General features: G+C 34.6%; 1 protein-coding gene across 1 annotated transcript in view; it reads right to left on the bottom strand.

Moving 5' to 3' along the window:
• Positions 1 to 8,233: 8,233 nt before the first annotated feature.
• The window catches only part of ZNF569 (zinc finger protein 569), a 49,072-nt gene continuing 36,211 nt past the window's right edge, over positions 8,234 to 21,094 (bottom strand). Inside the window, exons 4-6 of the mRNA XM_080828053.1 lie at positions 18,586 to 18,712; positions 18,138 to 18,233; positions 8,234 to 11,457 (exon numbers count right to left, since the gene is read on the bottom strand). Coding sequence (XP_080684179.1) covers positions 9,635 to 11,457; positions 18,138 to 18,233; positions 18,586 to 18,712 — 2,046 coding nt within the window. The 3' untranslated portion in view covers positions 8,234 to 9,634. The remainder of the gene's footprint in view (positions 11,458 to 18,137; positions 18,234 to 18,585; positions 18,713 to 21,094) is intronic.

Genomic DNA, 21,094 nt, shown 5'->3' with positions numbered 1-21,094 from the left:
AAATGAAAAAAACAAAAAAAAACCCTAAAAAGCAAAGCAAAACAAAACAAAACAAAACCAAAACCAAAAACCAAAAAACCAAAAACCTACCTAGAAATAAACGTCCTGTATCAAATATTTTTTCAGGGACTTCTACCAAACATTTAAAGGATAATTAGTACCTCTTCTCTTGAAGCTATTTCATAAGGTGGAAGAGGACGAAGACTTCCAAATACATTCTACAAAGCCAGCATTACTCTGATACCCAAACCAGACAAAGACACCACCAAGAAAAAACTCACCAAAACAAGATCCAATATCTCTGATGAAAACAGAAAAGTCTGCAATAAAATATTAGTAAACTACATTCGGCAATACATTAACAGGATTATTCCCCATGGTGAAGTGAAATTATTCCAGGGATAAAAGGATGGTTCAGTGTTTGTAAATTAATCAGTGTGATATACCATATTAATAAAATGAAGGATGAAGATCATATGATCGTCTCAATACATGCAGAAAAAATATTTGACAAAATTGAACATGAATTCATGACAAAAATTCTCAACAAATTAGGTTTAGGGGGAACATACCACAACACAGTGAAGGCCACATATGAAAAATCCACAGGTTACATCATACACAATGGTGAAAATAGAGCTTTTTTTCCTAGGATTAGGTACAAGACAAGGATGTCCATTCTCACCACTTTTATACAATATAGTACTGGAATTCCTAGCCACAACAATTAGAGAAGAATAAGAAATAAAAGTCATCCATTTTGGAAAGAAGAATTTAAACTGTCACTACCTGCAGATGACATGATAATATACATGAAAACCCTAAAGAGCCCCCCCCTTACAAAACTATTAGAATAAATGAATTCAGTGAAGTTGCAGGATATAAAGTTAATACCTGGAAATTGGTTGTGTGTCTGTATGATCATACAAAATAACAGAACAAAAATTTAAGACAACAGTTCCATTTATAATTGCATCAGAAAGAAAAAAATACCTAGGAATAAACTTAACTAGAGAGGTCAAAGACCTATACTCTGAAAACCCTAAAACACTGATCAAAGAAACTGAAGATGATACAAACAAATGGAAAGCTATTCCATGCTCAGGGATTGGAAGACTATTGTTAAAATATCCACACTACACAAAGCAATCTACAGATTCAATGTAATCCCTATCAAAATACCAACAGCATTTTTCACAGAACTAGAACAAATGCTAAAATTTGTATGGGACCACAAAAGACAGAACAGTCAAAGCAATCTTGAAAAAGAAGAACAAATATGATGGTATCACAATCCCAGATTTCAGGATACACTACAAGCCATAATAATCAAAACAGTATGAAACTGGGACAAAAATAGATCAATAGAATAGACAGCCCAGAAATAAACTGACACTTATATGCCCAATTAATCTACAATGAAGGAGGCAAGAATTTACAGTGGTGGAAAAGACAGTCTCTTCAATAAATGGTGCTGGGAAAACTGGAGAACTGCCTTCAAAAGAATGTACCTGGACCACTTTCTAAAACCATACACAAAAATAACCTCAAAATGAGTTAAGGACCTAAATGTAAGACTGTGAACCATAAAATTCTAGAAAAGTATACAGGCAGTAATTTCTCTGACATCAGGCACAGTACAAGTTCTCTAGATATATCTATTAAAGCAAAGGAAACAAAACAAAAACAATTGGGAGTATACCAAATAAAAGTTTTGAACAGCGAAGGAAGCCATTAACAAAAACCAACCTAATGAATTGGAGAAGATATTTGCAAATGATATATCTGATAAGGGGTTTATATCAAAAATATATGAAGAACCTATACAACTCAATAACCTAAAGACAAATAATCTAATGAAAGAAATGGGCAAATGACCTGAATTGATATTTTTCAAAAGAATACATAAATGGCCAACACATGAAAAGATGCTATCACTAATTATCAAAAAAATCAAAACCACAATAAGCTATCATCTTATACCTGTCAGAATGGTTAAACTAAAAAAGACAAAGGAAAAATAACAAGTGTTGGTAAGAATGTGGAGAAAAATGAACCTTCATGCACTGCTGGTGGGAATGGAATTTGGTACAGCCACTGTGGAAAACAATATCGTGGTTCCTCGAAAAATTAAAAATAGAAATACCATATGATCCAGTATTTTCACTATTGGGTATTTACTGAAATAAAATGAAAAAACTAATTTGAAAAGATACATGCATCCCTATGTCTATGGCAGCATTATTTAGAACAGCTAAAATATGGAAGCAAGTGATTACCAATGGATGAACAAATAAGGAAGATGTGGTACAATGGAATAATACAGTGGAATATTATGTAGTCACAAAAATATTAGATCTTTCCATTTGCCACATCATGGATGGACCTAAAAGGTATTATGCTGTGAAATAAGTCAGACCAAGTAACAAATAATATGATTTCACTCATATGTGGAATCTAAGAAACAAAATTAATGAGTAAAGAAACAAAAATGAAATCAAACCTATAAATAAAGAACGAGTTGACGGTTGCCATAGGGGAGGTGGATAAAATGGGTGAAGGGGAGTGGTGGGAGATACAGGCTTTCAGCTATGAAATGAATAAAGCATGGGAATAAAAAGTATAGTATAGGGAATCTAGTCAGTGATAATGTAGTACCACTGCGTGGTGCCAGATAATAGCTCCATTTGTGGTGAGCATAGTATAACATAGAGAAGTTGAATCACTATGTACACTTGGACATAATGTAATGTGTGTCAACTATAGTTAAATAAGAAAGGTATAAAAACAATTGTAGAGGCAATAATGAGTTTTCCAGGTTGTTTGTCACTGAATGAGCTTCATAAGAAATATTAAAGAGATGTTTCTAATCAGGAAAGGCCATAACTGGATATAAGAAAATACATGAAAGAGAAGATCTCATTGACAAAGGTGATCATATAGTAGTGGACAAACCATTTATAAAGCTGCTATTAAAGATAAAAGACAAAAGTAAGATGAATCATATCTACAACAGCTTTTTAAGGGTTACACACACACACACACACACACACACACACACACGTCAAATATGATTAAAAAAACTTATTGCATGGGGGGGTGGTAGTGGTGAAAAAAATGTAGTGCTTTTAGAATGTGTTTAAACTTAAGAGATCACCTATCTAAAATATACTGCAATCTACAAAAATAAAGAGAAAGGAATCCAAACATGAAACTAAAGAGTGTCATTAAATCCCAAGGGAAGAGGGAGAAGATGAGCTACTGAAACAATAAAAAACAACAAAATGGCCATAACACAGCTACTGTAAATGGAATAAATGCTACAATCAAAATTGGAATGGATTAAATGTGGCTAAATGGATTAAAAGTCAGTAACAATCTGTATGCTGCCTGAAGACTCACTTCAGATCTAAAGATACAGACTAAGGCAGAATGGATGGGAAAAGATTCTATGGAAATGGAAATAATACTGGGTAGCAATAATTACTTAACAAAATAGTCTTTAAAGTCAAGGTGTAACAAAAGACATAGAAGTGCATTAAATTAAAAAATGAATCAATCCAGTAAGATACAACATTTATTTAGGTGTTCAACATTGGAATACCTAAATGTATAAGTCTAGTATTTAAAAACATAATGGAAGAAATTGACAGTCATGTAATAATAGTAAGGGTCTTTAACATCTCACGTAAGTGGGTAGATCATCTAGATAGAAGGGAAAAAAAGCACTGGCTTTAAACACATTAGAATAGATGGATTTATCGGATATATACAGAACATTCCACTCCAGAATACACATTCTTCTCAAGTGGACAGAGAACATTCGCAAGGATAAATCATATGTTAGGGCAGAAAACAAGTCTCAATAAATTTAAAAGACTGAAGTCATTTCAAGCATCTTTACCAACCACATGTATGCAACTAGGAATCAAGTATTAAAGAAAACTGGAAAAACACAAATATGTGAAGACAAAACAATATGCTGCTAAACAACCAGTGGGTCAATGAAGAAATCAAAGAGGAAATTAAATAAAAAAATCTTGAGGCAAATAAAAATGAAAACACAATATTCAAAATCTATGGGATGCAGCAAAAATTGTTCTAACAGAAGATTATACCAGTACAATCTCATGTCAAGAAACAAAAGGAAGGAAAGCTTCCAGACTCATTCTATGAGGCCAGCATTACACTGATACCTAAACCAGACATACACAAAAGGAAGGGAGGGAGGGAGAGAAGGAGGCAGGGGGAGGAGAGAGGGAGGGAAGGAGGAAGGAAGATAATTAGCTAGCAGCAATTATCCCTGATGAACATGGATGCTAAAATCCTCAACAAAATATTGGCAAACTGAATAAAAAAATATGATCAAAGAATCATACACCATGGTCATGTGGATGGTTCAATACATGCAAATCAATCAATGCGATATGCCACATTAACAAAACAGAGTATAAAGATATTATCATCTATAGATCCAGAAAAACCATATGACAAAAATTCATCATATATTTATGGTAAAAACTCTCAACCAAGTGTTTATACAGGGAAAGTACATTAACATAATAAAGCTATTCATGATAAACCCACAGCAAACATCATACTCTGTGGAGAAAAGCTAAAAGCTTTCCTCTAAGATCAGGAACAAGACAAGGATGCCCACTTTCACCACTTTTATTCATCATAGTATTGGCAATCCTAGCCATAGCAATTAGGTAAGAAAAATAAGTAAGGCATCCAAATCAGAAAGGAAGAAGTTAAACGGTCACTATTTGTAGATGACATGATCTTATATATAGAAAGCCCTAAGACTCCACCAAAAAACTATTAGAATAAATGAATTCAGTGAAGTTGCAGGATAGAAAGTGAATATACAAAAATCTAAAATTAGTATACAAAAATCTGTTGCCTATCTATGTACTAATAAAAATTATCATAAAGATAAATTAATAAAAGTCTCATTTACAAATGCACTAAGAAGAATCAGGTACCTAGGGATAACCACGGAGGAAAAAGACCTGTAAACTTTGGAAAAAGACCTGTACTTTGAAAACTGTAAGACATGATGCAAGAAACTGAAGATGGCAGAAACTTGTGGAAAGATACTGTGCTCATGGATTGGAAGAATTTATACCCAAAGCAACCTACATATTCAGTGTGATCCCTATCAAAATATCAATGGCATTTTTCACAAAACTAGCACAAATGATCCTAATATTTGAATATTTTGAATATTGAAAATGTGAATATTTGAGTATTTGAATACCTCAAATAACCAATGCAATCTTGAGAAAGAACAACAAAGTTGAAGGTATCACACGGTCTTATTTCAAGCTATACTACAAAGCTATAGTAATCAAAATAGGATGATCCTGGCACAAAAACAGAAATATACATCAATGGAACAATATAGATAGCCCAGAAATAAACTCAGGCTAAAATGGCCAATTAATTATGACAATAGAGGCAAGAATATACAATGGTGACAGTCTCTTTCATAAATGGACCAGTTTCTTATACTGTATACAAAAATAAACTCACATGGATTAAAGACTTAAATTGAGACCTGATACCATAAGATTCCTAGAACAAAGGCATAAACTCTGACACCAGTCTTAGCAATATCTTTTTTGATCTCCTTAGGCAAGGAGAACAAAAAGAACAATATACAATGGATTACATAAATGAGAAGGCTATTGTACAACAAAGGAGACCATCAATAAAAAGAAAGGCGGGGTGCTTGGGTGGCTCAGTGGGTTAAAGCCTCTGCATTCGGCACCGGTCATGATCCCAGGGTTCTGGGATCGAGCCCCACATCAGGCTCTCTGCTCAGCAGGGAGCCTTCTTCCCCTCTCCTCTCTCTGCCTGCCTCTCTGTCTACTTGTGATCTCTGTCAAATAAATAAAATCTTTTAAAAAAATAAAAAGAAAGGCAACCTACTGAATGAATGAAGGTATTTGCCAGTAGTATGTCTGATAAACAGTTAACATTCAAAATATTTAAAAGTCTCATACAACTCAACATAAAAGTAATCTGATTAAAAGTAGGAAGAAAATCTGAATACACATTTTTCCAAGGAAGATGACACTGAATAGATGCTCAACATCACTTAACTATCAGGGAAATGCAAGTAAAAACTACAATATGATATTAACTCCTATCTATCAGAATGGCTTAAAAAAATAAAGACGTTTGGTGATGATGTGGCAAAAAGGGAGCTCTTGTGCACTGTCAGTGTGATTGTAAATTGGTGTATCATTATGGGAAATAAAACTACTATAGGGGCCAGTAATTCTAGTTATTTATCTGGAGAAAATGAAAATACAGTTAGAAAAGACATATGTACCCCTATAATGCTAATCACGGAAGCAACCTAAATGTCTAAGGATAGATGAATGGATAAATAAGATGTGACATCTTTAAAACAATATTACTCAGCCATTAAAAAGAATAAAATATTGCCAATTGCAACAACACCGATGAGTCTAGAGGATATTATGCTAAGTAATTCAGATAGAAAAAGACAAATACCGTATTATTTCACTTATATGTGACAACTAAAAAACAAATGAAAAAAATCTCATGACCCTGAGACCATGACTTGAGCCGGATGCGTAACTGACTGAGCTACCCAGTCACCCCTGATTCCATTTATAATGTGTTTGTTTTGTTTTGTTTGTTGTTGTTGTTTTAAAGTGAGCAGGGCACACAGGGGGAGCAGCAGAGGGAGAGGGACAAAGATTCCCAAGCAGGCTCCCTGCCCAGCGCAGAGCCTGATGCCAGGGCTCAATCTCCCAACCCTGGGATCATAACCTGAGCCAAATCAAGAGTCAACCCTTAACTTGACTGAGCCACCCAGGTGCTCCTGTAAAACACTCTTTATAGGACACGATTATAGAAGAGATTACTGCTTGCAGGGGTTAAGTGTGTGACAGCAAAGGGTTAGAACAAGGGATCTTTCTGGTGGTAGAAGTTCTGTATGTTGATTGTGGTGGCAGAGAAATCAACAGGAGATAAAACCATATAGAACTACATGGACACATACACGAGTGCATGTAGAACCATTGATACCTGATAACATGTACAGATCATGCCAATGTCAAACTTGATATTGTACTTGAATTATGTAAAATGTTAATATTAGGGGAAACTGGATGTAGGACACACACACTAAATAGTACTAAACAGTACTATATTTTGGCAACCTCCTATAAATCATCATTATTTCTAAATAACATCTTTTTAAGAAAAAATATTTACTGAAGAAAGTGGGGGAAGGGGTAGAGAGGTAGAGGGGCAGAGGGAGAATCTTAAACAGACTCAGAGGTGAGCACAGAGCCTGTTGCAGGGCTTGATAGCATAGCATAAGCTGAAACCAAGAGTCCTACACTGAGCCAAATGCACCACCCAGGTGCCCCAATAAAGACATCTTTTGAAAGTCCCAGTAGAAAACAAAGAGACAAAATAATGAATGAGCTATTCACAGAAAAGGAAATTTGAGTTCCATAAATATTTGAATATTTGAAAGGTCTAAATATAAAACATTTTAGATCTGATACAGGGAAGTGAGCTTTCATATCTGCTGGTCACATACCTCACAAGATCTAAAATCACCAGCATCTGCACCCTCATTTGAGGATTCAGAAACCAAATAAAGCTTTGTTGAGATATGCTAAAATTTCTTCTGCTCTGATACAGGCATCTATACTTAGCTTGACATTGTCAGAATATTAATCATGTTTTACAGTATGTATGAAGGGTCAGTCTCTCCTCAATCTGAAACTAAGCCAAATGTAGGTGATTTTTTTTTCCAGATGGAGAGCCAATTATGTCAACAATTAACTATTTCTTTTGTTTCTTCACTGCTTTCAGCCTAGAGAATTTGTGTTTGAAATAAAAATAAAAATTTTAAAATTCCCATCAAGTAAATGCTATGTATATACTGCTGGTTTTTATTATCTAAGTTAACATTGTGAGGAGAGGGTAAGCAAAGTATCATCTTAATTCAGTTTGGTTTGTGTATTAGTAAAGATAGTTTTCTATAAATGTTAGTATTTGGTCATAAACAATCCATTTTTAAGTTGTTTCTATAGGTCGTGTTCCTCCCATTTGATTCTTATTTTAGAGAAACAGGAAAATAAGGAAAGGCAAGAAAGAAACAAAAGATAGCAACATATCTTAACAACCAGATTTGTTACCACATTTGCTTTCATTCTTTCATTTTTTTATTAAAGAAATGTTACAGATAAATTAACAATTCCATCTAAACCTCTCCCACTTCCACCAAGGCAACCAATGTCATAAATGGATATATGAACAACACACAGTACTGTTCTTTGCATTATTTTATTAAACTTATACAAATGTTACATCTTTTCATTGTACATTTTGCTTTTTTCTCTCAATATTTATATTGTGATCTAGGTACTATATGTCAAATTTGTACCTTCTCTCTAAATATTGTATTCTATCATAACAATAACTACATGGTATTAATCTATCCTTCTACTAATGAGAATCTGTTATATGTCCAATTTAGTGTAATACAAACCACGATGAACATAGAGATGTGTATCTTCGTGCCTGTATCTGTGTGCAATACACCAAAATAGAAATGACTATTTCATATTTATGTGTTCTTAGAGTGATCCAGTTACTCTAAAGTAATAAATCTATTTCATTTTCATCATAGTTTTAGAATTTTGCTTTTTATATTCTAGTCTTCAGTCGATCTGGATTTTATTTTTATATATAGTATAAAGTAGACAACTGTCATTTTTTGTTCAAATGAATCTTCCATTTATTGAATAGGCCGTTCTTTCTCCAGTGACTTCAATAGCAATACCATACAAAAAATTTCCTTATCTCCTTTCTTCAATCCTTGTTTTGTTTCCACTGATTTATTTACTTATCAAGAACACATTGTTTAGATACCAGCTTTAAATATGTGATGCTATCTGGTAGACTCTGTTTTCTCTTGTTTTTCACTTGTTTCAGCTATTTGTGGTCCTTTATGTTCTCATACAAAATTTTAAATCAGTTTGTGAAATTCTTAAAATTTAACTAGTGAAAACTTTGAATGGAAGTACCTTAGAGATTTGTGAATTTATATTTTTGAAAATGTGTTTTCAGACAATGTTATTTTTCTCAGAATTTCAGGTCCTACTTTATGTTCTTCAAAATGTTTTTAGTAACTTTATATATGTGTGTGTCTTGTAATTGCTATTGTGTTATCCTTAGAAATTTTATATCAATACATTTTCCAATTAACTATTTCCTGTGTAGGAGGATATTTTTACAGTTTCTTCCCTCCCCCCAAATCTTCTTTTTCTTGCTTAACATACTGGCTACAATAGGAGCTCAACTGTAATGCTGATATGCTGGTAGCAGACATCTTGTTTCATATTTTAATAAGAATCCTGAATAAATATCAATAGAGGTCTACCAAGGTTTTTGATGTTCAACTTATTTGTTACACAATTTGTCACGTTATGTAAGAATTGTTTCACAATTGTGACTTCTTCAAAAGGCTTTCCACATTCATAGTTTTCTGCTCTAAAACCAATCATGTAATGTGAAAGGAGGTGCTAATTCTGAAGGCTGTTCCATCTTCACAATATTCATAGTGTTTCTATTTCTACTGAGTATGAATTCTCTGGTGTCTAACAAGGTGTGACTTTTGGCTAAAAGCCTTACCACACTCATTACAATGATAAGGCTTCTCACCTGTATGTTTTCTCATGTGAAGTGTAAGAGATGAGATTTGAGAGAAGGCTTTTCCACATTTGCTACAGTCAAAGGGTTTCTCACCTGTGTGACCTCGTATATGTATAGTAAGGGATGAGCTTTGGGAGAAGGCTTTTCCACATTTATTACATTCATAGGGTTTCTCACCTGTATGACCTCTCATGTGCACAATAAGAGAAGTTCTTTGAGAGAAAGCTTTTCCACATTCATTACATACATAGGGCTTCTCACCAGTATGACTTCTCATATGTAAATTGAGCAGTGAACACTGAGAGAAGGCTTTCCCGCATTTATCACATTCATAAGGCTTTTCTCCTGTGTGACTTCTCAGATGAAGAGTAAGAGATGCAATTTGAGAAAAGGCTTTACCACATTCATTACAATCATAAGGCTTCTCTCCAGTGTGAACTTTCTGATGTGTAATAAAGTTTTGCTTTTGACTGAAGGCTTTACCACATTCATTGCATTCATAGGGTTTCTCCCCAGAATGAATTTTTTCATGGGCAATGAGATTTGATTTCTGGCTGAAGGCTTTGCCACATTCCTTACATATGTAGGGTTTTTCTCCAGTGTGAATTCTCTGGTGTCTAACAAGATTTGACATCTGAATGAAAGCTTTCCCACATTCATTACATTCATAAGGTTTCTCTCTAGTATGAATCTTCTGGTGTGTAATGAAGTTTTTCTTGTGGCTGAAGGCTTTTCTACATTCCTTACATTCATAAGGTTTTTCACCAGTATGACTTCTCATATGTACAGTAAGGGCTGAACTTTGAGAGAAGGATTTTCCACATTCATTACATTCATAGGGTTTCTCACCTGTATGAATTCTTACATGTATAATAAGCATAGAAAACTGAGAGAAGGCTTTTCCACATTTATCACATTTGTAAGGTTTTTCTCCTGTATGACTTCTCATATGAAGAGCAAGGGACGCAATTCGAGGGAAGGCTTTACCACATTCATTACATGCATAAGGTTTCTCCCCAGTATGAACTTTCTGATGTGCAGTGAGGCTTTGCTTCTGGCTGAATGCTTTCCCACACTCATTACATTCATATGGTTTCTCTCCAGTATGAATTTTTTCATGATCAATGAGATTTGATTTCTGGCTGAACGATTTCCCACATTCCTTACATGCATAGGGTTTCTCCCCGGTATGAATTCTTTGATGTCTAATGAGATTTGACATTTTAATGAAAGCTTTCCCACATTCATTACAATCATAAGACTGCTCCCTACTATGAATTTTATGATGTTTAATGAGTTTTTCCTTGTGGCTGAAAGCTTTTCTACACTTTTTACATTCATAAGGTTTTTCTCCAGTATGAATTCTCAGGTGTCTGATGAGGTCCAAAGTTTGACTAAATCCTTTCCCACAATGATTACACTTAAAGGGAGTTACTGCAAGATGGGATGGATTAATGCAAAATGATTTCATAGGTTCATTAAATTCAGAATGTTCCTTTCTTATAAGAATTCTATTATTATAATGACAGTCAAAATTATTATGTTCTAAACAATTTCCAAACAAGTCGTATTCATAGAGATTGTGACTGGAAGGAAAAAAGTCCAAGTTAAGAGGAAATGCATTTGCAAATTTCTTATGCCATTCATTGACTTTTTCTTCAGTCAGTGTTTTTGTGTATTTATCTTCAAATTGTGTCAAAAGTCTGTCCTGGATTTTCTGATGCTCAATTCCCCACATTTCTCCTAAAACAGATTGCAAATAAATATCACTTGAAAATTTTTCCAGTATTGTAAAATGAAGAAAATTTCAGGAAATATGCTATCATGGAATTGATTTTTGGTTTATGGTTTAGTTCCCCATTATAAAGCAAATTTCATGTATGTAGATCTGTTTTTGAAGCTTTAGGAGATCCCAGGAAAATAGGAATAAAAATACCTTTGATTGTGTTTAAAAATGGGATCTGAAACAAAACAGATGAACTGCCGGATAAATAAAAGGGAGAGTGCAGAATGTACAAATAAAGTAAAATGCAGAGGAAAAAAATAGGAAGTTAATTATAAAACTATTTTGTAGGACTCTATTAAAATAAGCTTTTACAAACTGCTTAACATAAATAATTTTCTGGAAAATGCAAATTACCAAAACTGACCCTGTAAGAGGTAGAAAACCTGTATGAACCAACTTCCACAAAATAAAGAGAAAAATATGAAAAAGCAATCCCATAAAAACAAATAAAAAAGGCCCACAGAGATCCACATGGGAATTTGAACATTTAGGGGACATTTGCTTTCATGATTTGCAAAAATGTTATAAATATAGAAAAAGAGAATTTCCAATTTTTTTTGTGTAAAACGTAATACCAAAACCTGAAAAAGATAACCAAAAAAGCAAACTACACACCAACTTCACTTATGAATATCAATGTAAAAATTCTACCTAAATTATCAAAATAACCCAGAAGGGAAAAAAAGTGACCTAGAGAACATTAAATATGTTACATCATACTTGTGTAGGTTTTAAAGTATAGAAGTATGTTTTACTATTAGAAAAATCTATTTTGGGGCGCCTGGGTGGCTCAGTGGGTTAAGCCGCTGCCTTCGGCTCAGGTCATGGTCTCAGGGTCCTGGGATCGAGCCCCGCGTCGGGCTCCTTGCTCAGAGGGGAGCCTGCTTCTCTCTCTGCCTCTGCCTGCCTTTCTGCCTGCTTGTGCTCTCTCTCTCTGTCAAATAAATAAATAAAATCTTAAAAAAAAAAAGAAAAATCTATTTTACTATTTTTTAACTATCTATTTTACTATTTTTACTATCTATTTTACTATTAGAAAAATCTACTTCTATATTAAAATGTTGAAGTAAAAAATAATCATTTCCAAAGATATTTTAAAAAATGATAAAACTAAATGAAACTTTCAAAAACATAATGAAACTTTCAAAAAATGGGAATACTTATTTAACTTGGGAAAAAGTACAGCGCAACTTAAACAGCACCATATTTAATAAGAAAAATCTACCCCCCAGCCAAAAAAAGAAAAATCCCCAAACACTGACATAATAAAAAGTACTATCACCACTATTATTACAGTACTGTGTAGTGCACTGAGAGACGAAATCAGAGGTAGAAAATGTGGAAAGGAAAGGCAAGATTAACATTTTTGTCAACCAGAGATAGAAAACGTGGAAAGGAAAGGTAAGATTAACATTTTTGTCAACAATAAAACAATTTACGTGCAGGATCAAAAGTGAAAAATTATTATAAGATAAAAACGTCATTAAATTCACTGTATCTTAGAAATTAATAGTTTCAATAACATAAATACAAAGAACTATTTAGAAAACATAACAGAAGACTATACTTACAATCACAACAAAAATTATGAAAAATATGGGAATTTAATAAGATCCCAAGATTTTCAGAAGATTAAATGGAAAGGTGCTACTGGTTGAATTGTGTGTACTGCAAAAAAGATATGTGGAAATCCTAATTCCCAGTACCTCAGAATGTGAAGTTAGTTGGAAAAAGGGTCAATGCAGATGCAATTAGTTAAAATGAGGTCATACCAAAGTAGGGTAGCTCATAATCTGACGTGTTCTGAGAGAAAGGATGCAATGTGAACAGATAGAAACACAGGGAGAACATGTAAGAATAAAGACACAGGCTGGCCTTGTGCCATTGCAAGCCAAGGAATGTCTAGGGCTACTAGAAGCTGAAAGTGGGAAGAAAGGGTCCTTCTTCTACAGATTTCAGAAGGAGCACGGCCTGGCAACACCTTGATTCAGGAATTCTAGCGTCCAGAACTGTGAGAATAAATTCCTGTTATTCTGAGCCACCCAGTTTGTGGTACTTCATTATGGCAGCCCTAGGAAACTAAGAAAATCACATTGCTAGAAAAGAACATTCAACCACAAAAATGACATTTATTCACAAGCTAACCTATCAATGTAATTTCATTAAAAATACTTGAAAATGCAGATAACAGCTCAAAGGAAATTGATGCTAGGGGTTACCACCTTAGGAAATGCATAAGAGAAGAGCTACTTTTCAATATGTATCCTTTTGTACTTTAGAGGTTTTATACTATAAGCATGTATGATGTATTTTAAAAAGTAAATAAAATTGTTCTGAGTACTGCACTAATAAAGTGAGAACAAACAATGGGCAGATAAAAACTTGATCAAAGAGTTGGAACATAAAATTGGAAGAGCCTACTTAGCATGACTGGATAGGGAGTAAGTAATGTGAGCAGAAGGGAAAACAAAGAGGGGGAAATTAAGCTTAAATATGGTATAATAAATACATGAATTTATTTCATCCAACCCCAAATCACACCAATGTGAGATAAAGAAAAATGCATAAACTAACAAAGACTACCCAAGAATAGATGGAAGACCATTCTCTTAAGAAATGGAGCAGAAATGCTGTCAAGTCAGGAACATGAGGCAGAGGATACAAAATAAAGGGACTGCCTCAAGCATAGAGTAACTACAAGCCCACTTATTTACTGAAGGATAACATTCAGTTCCCTGTTGCTGCTTAGCTCCAAGGTTGGAAAATGGAGATTTTTCTCCCTCTCTGCCAGACTGATAATAAAGGAAGGGAAAATTCCTGTGCAATCCCTCTCTGCCAGACTGATAATAAAGGAAGGGAAAATTCCTGTGCAACTGTAAAGCAGGTAAACTTAAGAGACTTGGTTGCAGATTACACATGTGAAAAGAAGGCAGAATACTAGCCTTTTGGTAAAAAGAAGGCAGAATACTAGCCTTTTGGGTCACTTAGGAGAAAAAGAGAAGTTCCATTAAGCAAATGATGTTGAAGAAGGTCAGATTAGGTTGCCCAAGTACATCCAAAGAGAAATGAAAAAGAATTTGATTCCACGTACAATAAAGGGCTTCAATATAAAAAACAGATGTATTCATATACAAGAACTGGTAAACTTTTTCTTAAAGTGTCAGATAGTAAATATTTTAGGCTTTGTGGGTCATACAGTCTTTGATGCAACTATTCAAGTTTGCCATTATAATGTGAAAGCAATCCTACACAAGATGTAAATGACTGGGTATGGCTATGTTTTAATAAAACTTTATTTTCAAAAATAAGAGGCAGGCTTACAAACCATATTATAGTTTGCTGATGATCCCTGTTCTAGATCAGAGTACTCATTTTCTTTCCCTAACATTACCCTTTTTTAAAAAAGCAAGCCAAGGAAGAACTAGCCTACCACTAAAAATGAGAAGGTGCTAAAACCAGATCTGTAAGATGTATTACAAAAGAAAAAACATAAAAGAAACAGGATATAAAGAAAGCAGAAAAAAGGCACCAGCTAAAACAATTATGGCACACAGTAAATGAAAATGTTGGCTATTTCCACAAATGGCAAAGCTTAATGATAATAAATCTATAAATCAAGAGCTGAAAATATAAATATAAACAAATGAGGTGAAAACAATAAGAAAACAGAAAGGGATAGGTGAAAAAAATAAGTGGCAGAACCAAGGAAAGAAATGGAAGAGAAAAACAAAACCAAGCAAAATGAAGAATACCATGCAAATCTGAGGAAAAAGAGACTAGGTAGTACTTTTAGTATTGAAATTATGGTACGGTAACCTCACAGTGAAGAATAAGCTAATGGTAAAACAAATTCTGATGCATCACTGGGCTTACAGAAAGTAGCATAAATCTCCAAGAACACCACAATATGCTCCACTAACCAGACCTGAATACCATACACTAAAAAATGAATAAAACAAAAACAAACAAGTATTAGCCAAAATCAGGTCTGCAAGAGGGATTTAGAAAGCAAGCGGGAAGATGAATTTGACTTGACTTCCTAGACAAATGAAAGCCTGTTAACTGAAGCATAAGCCTTGGGCCAAGGATAAGGAAAAGATCAACTGAGGTTCCTGCAAAAAGCCAGGACATTCAAAGAATGGTCAACTGGTCTTCACTAGGTAATGGCTGTTGGCATCTATCAGAAGCACATATGAATCATCTTTGGAAGAATGCAACCCCAATTTAGGACAACAAGATTATTTTAAAGATTTTATTTATTTATTTGACAGAGAGAGATCACAAGTAGGCAGAGAGGCAGGCAGAGAGAAAGAGGAGGAAGCAGGCTCCCTGCCGAGCAGAGAGCCCGATGCGGAACTCGATCCCAGGACCCTGAGATCATGACCTGAGCCGAAGGCAGAGGCTTAACCCACTGAGCCACCCAGGCGCCCCAGGACAACAAGATTATTGCAAAAAGGTTTAAAAATGCTGAATTCACAAACAGCAGTCATCAAGCATGTGAAGAATCAAGTACAATAAGCAAATCACCAAAACAAGATATTTAATCCTGAGGACTTAAAATATTAGAATTGTCAGGTATAAAAACACAACAGCTACATAGAGTATTTTGAAAAAAGCAAGGATAAAAACACAAACATGAACAAGCCACAGAAATCAGGGGTGAGAAAGATGTAGGAGAAAAAAAGCCAAAAAAAAAAAAAAGGAATTTCTAAATAAGCAAATGAAATAAAAGATGAATAAACACCGCTGAAGAGGGAATGAGTAAATCTGAAGATATATCTAAGGTAATTACTGAGAACTCAACACAGAAAGAGAGACAGAAAATAGTAAAGGAAATGAAAAAAAAATATGGAGGAAAAAAGATCTAGCCTCTGTCTTTAGGAGTCCCAGAAGGAGAGTGTAGAGAGAATGAAGGAAAGCCAATTAACTGATAATGTTGGCTAAGAAATCTACAGTGTTAAGGAAGACAAAAATAAGAGCACTATGGGATATGTTATACTAATAGATTGGAAAATACAGATGAAACAAGTTGTTAAATATAAGACTACCTTGGAACATCAGTGTATAGTAAAACTTTACAGATACAGAGCAAACTTAAGTATTTATGCAAACTTAAGTATTTATGGAAATTAGGTTTTTCAACTCTGTAAAAATTAATTTGAAACCAGAATTAAGTGGGTAATTTTCTAGAACAATATAACCTATTACCCAAAACTAATGCTAAAAGATACAAAAAACCTGTAGAATGGTATAAAGTAACAATGGATAAAAGCTGTCAAGAGCACTTTACCTCAATAACCCACAAGGTCCAAATAGGTGAACAATTAAGATAAACCAAAATTTTAAGGGAGTTATATGCTATTACAAGTATTCCAGAAGAAGGAGAAATGGTTTTAAATTCTAATTATGAAACCAGTGTAACAGTGTATCCAAAGCTGGAAAAAGTTTGAACAATTATTTAAATTCATGGTAAAAATGTAAGCATGAGTAATTACTAAGAAGTATGAAGACATAATTCACCCATATACATGAATGAAAAAAATCATAGGATAATCTCTTGTAAGGAAAGATTATTTTAACTAAATGAACATTAAAAAAAAACTTAAGGTGCCAAAAGTACCTCAAACAGGAATGTCCAACTGTGAAAAAATACTGGAAAAAGATACAAAAGATAAAAGGCCTCTCACATCAATACAGTCATATAAATTAAAAATTCAACAGAAAAACAGGCAAAAGACAGAAACCATTTATAAAGAAATACAGAGCTTAAACATAGAAAACATCCTGGATTTCACTCATAATAAAGGAAATACAAATTCAAACTAAAATGAATTGTTTTTCACCTATCAAATTGGGAAAGTTTTTAAAAATCCTAAGACTATGTCAGCAGAAATCCCTGGTAGAAATAAAAATGTAGTTTCTTTGGAGGGCAAAAAAAGACTTGGCACTATATACTACCAAATTAGAAATATATGCACGTATGTGTATATACATATTGCCTACATGTGTATGTATATGTATGTGGGTATATGTGTGTGTATAAATACATGTGCAGACAACTGTGTGCACAAATACATGACGAATGCAGCAGAAAATAAAGCTATGAGAAAAGTATCACTGACTTGAAAACTTAGTAAAACAGCTGTAGCCATTACTGAAGTATGAAAACAAAAGCTAAAAATACAGTGGGAAATGTAACTGAGTACAAAATAAAATACTAAGGCATTTATAATAGAAGGAAGAAAAGAAAGTAACATAAATGTCAACAGTTTAGTTGAGCAACTGGTTATGTGAATATGCAAATGCAAAATGAAAGAATCCTATGTAACAAGGTGGGCAGAGAGACTGAAGATGCTAATAATAGAATGATTGTCAAAGTAAAGCTAGAAATGAATTAGGAAATGCTAACACACAGATGAAAAGGCCAACTAGTCCTTTAAGTTCCATGGGAAGAAGAATGTTATCTAGAAAAGCCGTCTTAGGTTAGTAAATTATTCACATAGACTATTATTACTTAAAAGTCTACAGTCTTTAGGAAAATATATTTGGAGAACATTTCAGAGGGGTCAACGAGTCATGGATTAACCATTAAAAAGTTCCGGTCCCACCTCACCTGTCTGTTCCCTCCCTAACTAACCTGGATAGTGTCTCCTTAACACTTCTTCCTCCACCACCCAAGGTTCCTCTTCTTGCTCCAACTTGAAAATCACATCAGGTTTGGTGAATGGACAGCCTGTCAAGGGAAGTAACATAAGATTTGGGCATAAACACCAGGCACAAAAAAATCATTCAAGATCTTAGAATACTGAAAAAAAAAATAAAAAAGAAAAATCATTCAAGAATTGACACTGGCCCAGGGAAACCAGGCTTTCTGAAGGACAAGGACATGGTTTGTGGGGATGCTGTCCCTGAAACATAAGGGAGGATGACCGTTTCTTTTGATAGCTGCAGCACATATATTCATGTAAGCAAAGGCACCTCAAGGCGAAACTCACTCTAACAATTAAAGGTTCCACACATTTCAGAAATTTGGGGGAAAAGTATTTTACTCCCAGAATTTGAGTTATACAAGAAACTACCCTTACCCACTGTGATTAAGTTGTTATAGTTTTCTAGCATCACATTCCGGTACAGGTTCCTCTGAGCAGGATCCAACTGCTGCCACTCTTCCTGGGTGAAGTCAATAGCCACATCTTTGAATGTCACTGTTCCCTGTAACAACACACTCCTACTCAATCTGAAGTCATCCATTTTAAATGATGTAGAAAACATACTGAACCATGTTCTCAGAGTATCCAAAGGTAAGAGGTTATTTAAAATTTTATGGGGTTTTGTTATTTTCTAAACAAACAACAAAAAAACCCCAACATATTAACAACATTCTGTCAGTCTGTGTTCATTCACAGAATCAGCAAGCATGTATCTTAAATACCTACCATAGGTTTAAAGAGATCTTCAGCACCAAATTATACTGAATGTGGAAAATGGGAGGAATATAAAACTTTACTCATGTGGTTTGGGAACTCACTAGATGCCTGTGACTCATTAAGGTAGGCAAAAATGAAAACTGGATTTGGGTGGGAGCAGAAACAGGGAGAGAATGATATACACAATTTGAAATACAGTAGCAGCTGGATGTATTGTTCATTAGATCAAGAGAAATTTAGAAAAATGAGGATGTTCTGTTCATAAGCCTATAATAAGTGTCTGCAGCCATGAAAATGGGAGATGGGAAAATGGGAAATGCTAACTTTGTTAGCAAATAACAGATAAATAAAAAGAATAAATAAAAAAAGATCAACAAAGTTTTTTAAATGGTCTGAACCAGAATCACAACTAGAAGCATGAGAAAAGAGTATCAAGAAAGCTTTAGAATAAGTTCAGAAATGAGGTGCCAGTGACAAGTTTTATGAGAGCAATATGATTTGTATATAGAAATATAATTTAATCTTCCTAGTTAAAAACTGTATTAAGAACTAATGATGTACTATATGGTGGCCAAATGAACATAATAAAAAAATAGATAATAAAATAATACCTGAATAATAATAATAAAATATAAAAATAATAAATACCTGAATAATAATAATAAAATAGATAACAAAATAATACCTGAATAATAATAATAATAAAATATAAAAATAATAATAAAAAACCTGAAATGTTCAAAAGATTAACACAGGAAAAAAATCTTCAACAGCAACAGAACAAAGAGGTCTGTCCAAATTTCCTACCCTTTGAGGAATTTCTATGAGAGACTGGGTGAGATGAAATCACCAGGAGCTAATTCACAATCCGGTCTAAAAGGACCCTATGAATATGAACATCTACTAACACAAAGGGTTCAGAGTAGGCTGTGGGACTGAAATCCTCTTTGGAATCCTTTCTAATAAGTATCAAGGCCTTTGAAATAAACAGGTTTAAGAAACCAAAGGCCATATGCCTAAATAAGATATCTCTCATTTGTTTCCCTTACTCAACAACTTGATTTCCATCTATGGACAAAAGTGCTTTTGTGGGAGCTGTAAGAGCACCATACACCAAGAGGCTAAGGAGGAGACTCGCCTACTCATGCTTTGGGTAACAGGCATTTAAGAGCTCAGCCCTAGGTGTGGATTTTGTAATGACCCATGAAGCAATCTACCCCTCTTGGCTGTGGTCCTGGACCTTTGGAAAATACTGTCTTAGACGATCACCCATGGATAAGAGAACAAAAGTTCTCTTAAGAACTTTTGATAAGAGAACTTGGACAAGAGAACTTTCGTGGAAATCCAGTCTGTAGCAGAGAAGTCAGCATACTGCTGAGAGCAAAAAAAAATATGAGCAAAAAAAAATATGAGTTTAAAAATATGAGCAAAAAAAATATGAGTTTGGACTCATCACAGGGGATAAGAAGAACAGTTTGATTTTACTCACATCACCTATCTCCCAAGGTAGCACAGCTTAGGACCATGAGGGATGTTCATGGCCAGTGAACTTATCCATTAAGAAAAGTAAGAATGTATGAGTGAGCACTTGGTTTCCTAGCTGTGTGGGATAGAGCCAAAGTGGCTTATTTCTCTTTCACTGCATCCAGAGTACTGAATTCTGAGCTGCATGCCTGGAGGGTAGAATGAGTCTGGGAGAATAGCAGATAAGGAGTCTCATAAGGTATTAAGGGGATCCAGATCTTACCGTGTTGCAAACTCAACTAAGAAGCCTGCTCATGAGCTGCTCCATGTAATTTGCCCACAGATCCCCCTCACCCGTGGGCACCCTCAGAGTTCTGCAGACCTCATCTCCACAAACTCCCACCCCACAGCAGAGAGCCAGTCTGAATGCAGGCAAGGGAGAGACCAGAAACGTGAGTTTTAGTGCTTCCTTTGGAAAAACAACAAGGAGGCTGTCAGCAAGCAACCTGGTGTGCTGTAGGATGAAGAGAAGGTAGACAAGCTTAAGAATTCTTCTACAAGAGAGAGCAAGATGGGCACCTGGGTGGCTCAGTGGGTTAAAGCCTCTGCCTTCGGCTCAGGTCATGATCCCAGGGTCCTGGGATCGAGGCTCACATCGGGCTCTCTGCTCTGCAGGGAGCCTGCTTCCCTTCTTCCCTCTCTC

This window comes from Martes martes (genome assembly GCF_963455335.1).
Source record: "Martes martes genome assembly, chromosome: 17".
In the NCBI taxonomy this organism is placed as follows: Eukaryota; Metazoa; Chordata; class Mammalia; order Carnivora; family Mustelidae; genus Martes; species Martes martes.
This window is presented reverse-complemented; position numbering and strand designations above follow the sequence as displayed.